This window comes from Sceloporus occidentalis, unplaced genomic scaffold (assembly GCF_023333645.1).
Source record: "Sceloporus occidentalis isolate IW3139 unplaced genomic scaffold, rSceOcc1.0.p SCAF_40, whole genome shotgun sequence".
Lineage (NCBI taxonomy): Eukaryota > Metazoa > Chordata > Lepidosauria > Squamata > Phrynosomatidae > Sceloporus > Sceloporus occidentalis.
In genome coordinates this window covers 8,052,116-8,061,459 of record NW_028317020.1, presented here as the reverse complement: position 1 = coordinate 8,061,459, position 9,344 = coordinate 8,052,116, and the positions used below count along the sequence as shown (strand labels likewise).

At 41.3% G+C, this 9,344-nt stretch overlaps 1 protein-coding gene across 2 annotated transcripts; it reads right to left on the bottom strand.

Moving 5' to 3' along the window:
• Positions 1–354: 354 nt before the first annotated feature.
• LOC149290341 (ubiquitin-conjugating enzyme E2 L3-like) lies at positions 355–5,797 on the bottom strand. Of its 2 annotated transcripts, XM_089489585.1 has the most exons (4): positions 5,771–5,797; positions 2,691–2,786; positions 1,989–2,175; positions 355–509 (listed from the first exon to the last, which is right to left on the bottom strand). In XM_089489585.1, the coding sequence occupies exons 1-4, from the start codon at positions 5,795–5,797 to the stop codon at positions 355–357; spliced, it is 465 nt and encodes a 154-aa protein (XP_089345711.1). The 2 variants fall into 2 exon arrangements, with proteins under 2 accessions (XP_089345711.1, XP_089345712.1); XM_089489586.1 differs by lacking the exon at positions 2,691–2,786.
• Positions 5,798–9,344: the final 3,547 nt, after the last annotated feature.

Here is a 9,344-nt window from a genome sequence, read left to right as displayed (position 1 = left end):
TAAGAAAAACAGGAGAGAAAAAAAATGTAGAACATTAAGTATGGCAAAGTAGTAAATTAATTTGTTGGGACTTTGTTTTAACACATAAAAGCAGAACTGTACTCCCATGTTTTAATCCTCCTCTTTACAACTTTATCTAGATAGAGTTTGGTGAAGAGCTTAACCGCAGGGTTGACTCTGTGCCTCCATTCCATGATCCCTCGGAGTCCTGCCTCATGTGTTAATTTCACGGTGGGGCGAGGGAGGGGATTCTGAACTTACTGACTCCATTTCTTTAGTTGCGTTTTTTTGAATTCGTGTTTGTGGGTTTTTTTTGTGTGTGTGTGTTTTCCTCTGGCACTCGGCCCCAAATTTCTAGTCCACTGGCCGCTTCTCTCCATATTTCTTTGTAAACTCTTCGGCATTCTTACAGAATTTTTTACGGTCCTTTGAGTATTCTTCGGCTAGATCTGCACGCAGTGGGTGCTCGGGTTGTGGGTCGTTGACCAGGGCGATGAGAGACTGGATGACTAGGACAAGAATGAACACAATGAGAGTAAACCAGGGAAAGTGAAAAAATCATCTCAATGAATGCACCACGCCATCCTTACAAAATTGTTTCACCGAAGGCCAATTCCAGCTTGCAGCTTCCCGAGAGGCAATTCATTTAAGATACCGCTGACAAGCATAACTTCCAACTGCTACTTTGCGATTATAAATTATACATTATATAAAAGCTTTGGACTGTAGAGCTTGCTTATGTATGAATTGGATTCTGCTCTACCCTTTCACACTTTATCCTGCACTGAACTTTGTATTTGTGCTAAAATCATAACCTTACACCATTCGAAAATCATTATTGTCCCACTACTCTTACAGTAAATCACCATAGCTCCACAAATGCTGCTTTCATTCTTAATACATTGCCTTTATATAAGTTCATCATTACTGTGCTAGAGCTAGCCAGTGGAAAAACACTGAATGAATACTGTTGGGAATAAAATAAATAAAATAGAATAAGCTATAGTATATCCGGAAATATTTGAAAGTTGAAAACCAAGGTGTATTTGTGGACCAATGCACATGTTGAAGCAGGACTACACAGCTCACACAGGAGGAATAGTGCATACTAACAGGACACGGGGTGCTGGGTTGTATGACTGGAGGCATTAGTAGCATTACAGATGACTGGTCACACTTTATAGAGTATTGTGTACAGTTCTGGGCATCTCATCCCCAGAAGGATATTGTGATGGAAACATTAACATATAAAACAATTTAACAAAACACAAGAGGGCAGTTTATTTCAAGGGAGGATAAATATTAGAACAAGCGGTCATATTCTAGGACTAGAAAGTCTGAGGCTTGGATATAATTCAAGGAAGGTTTACTTGACTGAGAAGATGGTAGATTAGTGGAACATCGTCCCAGTAGAAGTGGTAGAGGTTAATATAATTATTGAAATTAAACATCCATGGGATAGGGATTGGACTAGACAGTTTGACAGTGTGTACATTAGGACAAACTAGCAGACTAGATGGGCCAAACTGGTTCCTATCTGCCATTGGATTTTGTGTTTTCTAGATCATTGCTAAAAAAAACCAAAAAAAAAAACTCCCCCAGATGGAGTATGGGATAAGGCACTTTCAGCTCATATATATTGAATACTTCTTACTATGTGAATTTTGTATTCAATATGTACGACTTCAATAAAAAGTTAACAAAAAATTCCTCCATGATAGATATTCACCACCACCAATTAGATATTCTGTGGGAATAATTTTGACAGGAAGGATACTGCCATAATATTATGTATCGGTTAAACTATTGTACATATTACATACTACATGATTGCTACAATGATTAAGAACGAATGTCAGAACATTTACATTTGAAAATGTCTTGACAGTTGAATTTAAATCAGATTAATATATTGGTTCATGAATTCCAATTACCAACACGTGACACAATAGGTGGCACCTATTATTCAAACAAATTTTGATTCTCACCTTGGTCAGTTTTGGTTGCTGGTTTCCAGTTTTCAGCGCTGATCACTGGCAGGCATACCTGACCCTTCTCATCAATATTCGGATGGTAGATTTTGGTTTTAAATGTTATCTTCGGTGGTTTGAATGGGTACTCCGCTGGAAAGTTAATTTCAATCCGAAAAGCGCCTTTGTCATATGGAGGATTGTCCTGGTGTGACGAGGAGGAGCTTGTTAGAATTAGGAGGGGATGCAGCCTTATGTGAACGAGTTATACACGGGATTGGTGGATTATAAAAAAGGAATGTATACATGGGGGTAGGTGGATTGTAAAATGCAGCCGTTACAGAGTGGTGTTGGAAAAATTTGCAATTTGGAGAATTAAAAGAAAGGACACTCCTTTATAGGCAATTGTCACAAATGTATTGATTCTGTGCAGTCTTGTATAAATTAATAACAGGCTAAACAGGCTTGTGATGCAAGAAAAGGACTTGTGTGTTTATGTATGTATGTATGTATGTATGTATGTATAATATATACACACACTATGACCTTTAAAGCATGAGCGATACAGGTGTAGAGCCATCACCACTTACCAAACTAGGATGTAAAGCCTGTCAAACCATTCACTGCTCAGTGATCTGACTACAGGAGAAATAAATGTATAGGAAACAGAGACACATGTACATCCCACCAAGGCTACCAATACATGGGCCATATACTCACTGGCACAATGAGTCCCTGCCAGGTCAGTAAATTGGCTTCATCCACCTGAATATTACGGAAATTTTTCATCCCAGATTTGCGGATCTCTTCAAGCTCCTGGACAAGGAAAACAACATATTAATTGATGGTGGTTCAATTCAGCAACAGGAGACCTTCGTGGCCATTAGTAACCTCCGGGGGCAAAAAAAACAAAAAAGTAACTTGCAGTTTAGGAAGGTATGTCCACAAGCCCAGTAAGAAGCAGCGCAAAAAAGGCGACAAGTAATATTTTAGAAGCCACCTGCCTCTGGATATTTGCCTGATTCTCTGGCAAAGCCATGGAGCTTGTGTGTCACCCATTACCAGTATCCCCATGGTTAATTTGGTTTTAAGAATTTTGCCTTCAGAAAAGTGACTATAAATGTTTTAAGAAGTAGTGTACTAGTTTTGGTGCTTTTAGATGTATTAGTGTGGGACCTTTTTACCAGTGCAAGCAAAACCTTACAGAACCTGGTTTTAGCCCCAGGACAGCCACATTTCTTCAGTCGTTGCCAATATCAACGCTGCAGGACTCTCCATGTGCACCATTATTTCTGTAAAACTGTTCTACCATAAACATCAAGTCCAACTTAAAGTGTTAGTTAACCAGTTATCCTATTGATTCTAAGGATCTAAACACACGGACGAAAGCGTCACTGGAAATTCTTCCTCCGATCTTTTTCCTTGTTTGATGGACATTTTTAAAATTCAAGAAGAACTGTCGCCTCATGTATGAAGACATCCATGCAAAGGCACATCTATCACCAACTGCATGACATAACAGCCAGGTTTGCCACTACTTTAGTTAGCTCATCCATCAAATTGTCTTCTCAGACACAAACCCTGAATACATAATCCAGAGACACCCCCCCAAAAACAAAACAGCCACAATGTAATAAGAGTGCCACTAGTGGTCACCCTATGCACCATATCAGCCCTTAAATCTATCTGGATTATAAGATTGTTGAGCAGGGTCTCCTCAGCTTTTGTTTCTGTAGCTCCAAATGGTTATGTCCTGCATACACACTGCACAGCATTGCAGAATATGATGGCACTATATAAATACTTTTTAAAGAGCTTTTCATTCATCACTTTAGGAATTTCAACTCTCTTCAAAAAGCATGACAAGCTTAAATAATTAAGTACAGACGCTGGTGCAATCTGCCAAACTCACAGCACTGCTAAAAGTACCGGTGAGTTAAGTCCCTAAAACGCCATACTTGCTTATGTTGACCAAGACTCCTGGCAGGTGTGACATTAGAAAATGTGTATGCATAAGGGGGGGCTCTCATCAGACCCCTGGAAATCTCGCTTGAGCCAGAGCTGGATCTGAATGCAAGCAACTGTGCTCTGCTGAACAGGAGAATACATATTCTGCAACGTAAAGGAAGGTCTGTTTCAAGGTAGAGTGCATACGAGGGCTGAAGAATAAAAAGTGCAGGCAGAAAAACAGGAATATATTTTGAGACATGCCCAAGAGACCCCAGAGGAACCTTGCTACAGAAGCAGCAGTCTTCTCTCATTGCTCAGTGAGAAAACCTCTAGCATTAATCAGAAGAAAAACAACCCTAAGAATGCCACTGGATGGATGCCATCTGCTTTTATATCAATTAAGGACCCTATCGGTTATTTCACAGTAAGCCTGAAATATTGTCCAGCTAGGGCTCCAGGCACCCCCTGTACATCTGCACCAACCGCGGGTGGAAATGGCATTTCGTTAAGAAAATGATCCAAAGTACGTCTGTTCCTGTGGATGCTTTGAATGGAGACATGGAGGAGCTTTCACTGAACTGGGAACGGGCAGATCTGACATCTCCACCCCAGGCTTCACTATACATTGAACTGAGACGACCCTGCGTAATGCATAGCTGGCCCTTCTGAGATTAGTAGAAGCAGAGAAGTAGACTTATCAAGGCCAGGGAAGTGTCATAAAAGTATTGGAGACATTGGATTTTGTAGCTTTTGATAAGAGAACGTTACCGTTACACTATTTTTTTGTTTATTTTTTTACAACAATCTATCATGACATCTAGATCCCTTAGCAATTATAATGCAGTTTCACTTAGAAGCAAAAGTGAGACTAGTTTTTTGTAAGTTCCTATATCCTTCATCGTAACGATAGCAGAACTTCCTCACATGACACGGCAGAGCCCTCAATTCACAGGGTAAAAAAAATTAATTTAATTGTCTTCCAGTGTGGAAAAAATAATGGTAGCCATTGCTGGGGCGACACTATTTATTACTCAGCAGAGATTAGTAGCTTGAACCGGAATCGCCACATTAAAGTCTGTTATTTATAAAAATGATCAGGAAAGCATGTCACTTTCCTACATGCCAGCAGAGCCTTTTGTGTACACGGCAGCAGCAGCGCTTATTCCTTAACATACATCTGATTGGGGTGATCGGAATTTACACACCCGGTATACCGGTCTACGGATCAAGGAGGGATATTTATACCCGGCTATGAAACCAGATTTGGGACCGGATCCAACTGTGTGATCAGAGCTGTGAGGAAACCGAAACTACCCGCTGTGACTTTCCACCAGGAAATGTACACCGCCAGCCGGCACTCAGAGTCATCTCCACCTCGATACATTCCTCCTCGCTGCCTTCTCTCTCCGGTGCTCGTGGGACCCGAGACCCATGGCCGGGAGACAGTACTCTACAGGAGCCAGCTCAGCCCGGTCACACAACCTTATTTCATCATATTACACCCGGAGGCTTCCCAGGCCACACACCGACAGCCAGGGTTTGCCGGCGGAAGATACACGGGCCACACTTACACAATCCCATGCGTCCCAGCAGCGCAGGTTTCCGCCGTAGCTTACACTAGACCGAACACTCAAGCTACCCACTGCCCCTGGGCCAAGGAGTGCCGGGCTCAGCGGTGGCGCGGGTGGAGGCCGAGGATTTGCGGCCTGTATCTACAAAGATTATATTTACTGACGTCTGGTATCGGATTCCGATATGGGATCTGGTTCACGTCGGGGATCCTAAAAGAACCTACCGCCCCACACACCCGCCGCCTGAATGATAGAGCCGCCCTATCTCCCCACCATTACCTTCATCAGCCTCCTGCTGGCCGCCATCTTGGATCTGAGTGGATTTCCCCACAATGCATTGCGGCTAAAGGGCCGGCACTTCCTGGTGCGCCTGTGCCGGGTCACCGGGCAACCAAAAGGGGGTGGTTTAAAACATGTGGGTAACCCGGTTGGATCCCTAACGTGTTTGTAGCGCTCACACTGTACACATATAAACGTTTCCAGAACATAAGATGACGCCCGGTAACTCGAATATATGCAGTATAAATCTATTTCTTGTGAACGCCTACTTTTATAAATGGCCTAAAGAAAGATCTTTAGTAATGTAGATGAAGCGTCTCTTAGATTCTAATTTAAGTTAAGCAAAATTAAGTAAAGATTAATAGTGCATTCTGTGTCATACATGTGTCATGACTAGTGACACTCCCTGTATATTTACATGTACACACATCAGTTGCTGGGTGATACGCAAGACTTATGTGCTGGGAGCTATTCATGTGCAGTATTTACTTAGGATGTGATGAGGGGCCATTAAAGGATTTGAGGGTGTCATTATATATATATGTTCTGCTGAGATACATGCTATTAAGTGTGTTTATATCTAGAATGTATATCTATAGTGTTACAGACTACAACCATCATCCACTATAGGGGTGCGATATAAAAATGGAACACTAACAAAATGTGCGAAAAGGAAATATCAACCCTTTTACATAGCCGCGCTACAGATGTAATGTTGTTGCCTTTGGGGTCTATTCACTAAAAGGATAGGTGACAGGAGAGCTTGCGGTTGTGGTTTCCTGTACTTCAATAATCATTTAGAAAGTGCAACTGCAATGACCTTCTGTTGCAGAAATAGCTTGTTGGCCTTGTATAATGTGTAGATAACTCATTTGCGTCCGGTGACGTACCAGGTACGTCATGCCTAAGTGGGGCTCATTGGTTCTGTGACGTACCTGGTAAGTCATGCAAAAATAATGCCCCCACGTCGCCACAATCGTGATCGCAGGGGTGCTGCTGCCGCCTTTGATCACTCCCACAAGAGTGATTCTGGGGTTTGTGTGTTGCCACAACATTCCCCTGCTGCATAATCGCTCCATGAGAGCGACAGTGCAGCATTAACCCCTTCAATGCGGCATTTTAGGGGTTAATACCTTTTTTATACGGGGCTCTGCTGCTGCATGCTCCAGCAACAGCAAAGAGGCCCCACGAGCCCTTTCATCCCCGCAATCGCCGCTTTACCGACAATTGTGTCCCAGATGCAGCTTTAGGGACAGGGATTGAAGTTTCTTCGGTCTCTAAATGAGTGTGGAGACCAGCCCCGACCCTCCCCTGCTGCCCGATCCATCCATTAAGAGCGCAATGCCGCAATTGTGTATGACGGGATTGCAGGGGGTAATATTTGTCCCCACAAGCTTGTGGGGACTAAATATCAGTCAATGCTGTGCTCCTATGGAGTTAAATACAAATTGAAATTAAAAAAAATAACACCTCAAAGTCAAGGGTTCTTCCAGGTCAATTGCTGTGAGTTAAGGATCTGCAGCAATTAAAACTTTTTATTTCACATCTTTACATTTTGGTGTGACTGTTGGGTTCTAGAAATATTATCCTGACGCTATTGATACATAGGCATTATCACAATTTTCTTTGCCTTTTTCATGTTGTCTTTATTGCATAAATTGCCAGGTCAGCAGGTTTATCGTCCTAAGGGGTGCAGTAGCCTTCTATAATGTAAAATTCATATGGTTAGATGTTGTTTATTAACCTTACAACAAATAAACACACATCAATGATTTAAAAAAGTAACTCCCTGTTTATGGTAACCAAATATTTTTAAAATGAATCCTCATGCAAACCACAAATAAAAAAATATAATTTAAATTAACTAAAATTAAACAACTATTGTGTTAGGAAAAAATCATCGGTTTGCAGATGCAACTTTGTACAGCTTTGCCACCAATCAGATGTGGCAAGTTAATTAATTCAATATTTTCAGCCCAAATATGTCTTTTGTTTAGCCAAAAGATGGCTTCCATTCTGATAGAGATAACCCAAGAGATGCCCAAGTAGCAACATATTGTGTTTGGCAGCTCTTTAGTAAGAAAGCTTATATTTTGTGACATGGATGGGGGTTTGGCATCCTCCACTATTTGGGAATAATCACTTTGGCCACATTCAACAGATGTTATCGTTAGGGATTTTTTGGTATGTGATCACTGGTATAGAGGTGTGATCCAGAAGAAGGTAGACACAGGGAGTGATTTCTCACTCCAGATATTCCTAACAGTTCTATAATAAGGTGCTGGGAAATCTCTGACATCCTACTTACCAAGTGCTATAGTTGTGTAGTTTTTTGAGATGTACACAACTAATCCAAATGGGAAACAAAATCCTTAAAATATAGTCACTTTTCTTGAGGTTGGAAGCACCTTATATGAGCTCATGGTGGACCTTGTATCATTGACCGGTAAAATACCAAGGATGGAGGATGTGCATGCACTGACCATTCGCCATCTCCACTGCTGCCATGTGTGATATTTCCATTAGATGTAATGACCATGCACGGGCAAAGAAAGCTCTTCACAATGATTGGCTGCTTTAAGCAGGAAAAACTGGAGCAAATAATGAAGAGCAGAGGAGGTGGTGTGCTGTAGCTCTGAAGCTATAGTGTCTTCATCAGGCTAGTGGCTTTTTTTAAGGTACAGAATGCATGTACTTTTAATTGCACTTGCCATTTGTGATGCTGTTTTGTGGTAGTTATTAGTCCTTTTTGTTATTATCGCTACATACATTGCTTTGCCTCACTTCCTATTCTTACCTCTTTCACTTGTATAAATACATGTAATCAAAGAACCGAAATGTTGAAGACTAATACTCAGGGATAAGCTCATTAGGTTTCCTTATGTTGTGAGTGCATTTCCACAGAGCTAGAGGATAGCTCATCTGTTTTGCAAAGCATGTGGTCATTTTATGTTTCAAGCCACCTGTTTTTAAAGGGACACCCCACTTTAAAGAAAGAAAAAGAAAGAAAGAAAAAAAAAGAAAGAAAGAAAGGGACACCCCACCTATAGTATGCACTATAGTGCATATGATAGGTAAGCATTTAGACGTTCTGCAGAATCCCCTCCCCCACTATGTATTCTCCTCTTTCGCTGCCCATAGCTTATTGGCTTTCAGGTTAGGTCCTTGAATGAACACATCTCCTGGCTACCACTGCATGCTTACTGCCAGCCAGGTGCAGCGCTGACTTGTCCAAGAGTTCCTAGTGGATCTAATGAGACCCCTATGACCACATACAGAAAGTGTTCCTATTGCTATCAGTGGGAGTGCTTTCTTGCTACTGACTGGCTCGACTGAGTTTATTCATACGCTAGACATACATTTAATTTACAAGGCATTTTGACAAAGCACAGAACACAAACTTTTACAACTTCACCATGTATAAACAGGCATGTCATTTGTACAATCAACATCTTTCACATCATAAACAATCATAAATTTTTAGGTACTGTGTTGCAGCATAGAACCTACAAGTATCTACACATTAGTCTGTAACATATTATAAAGAAGCAACAACATAGCACAAAAAAGGAAA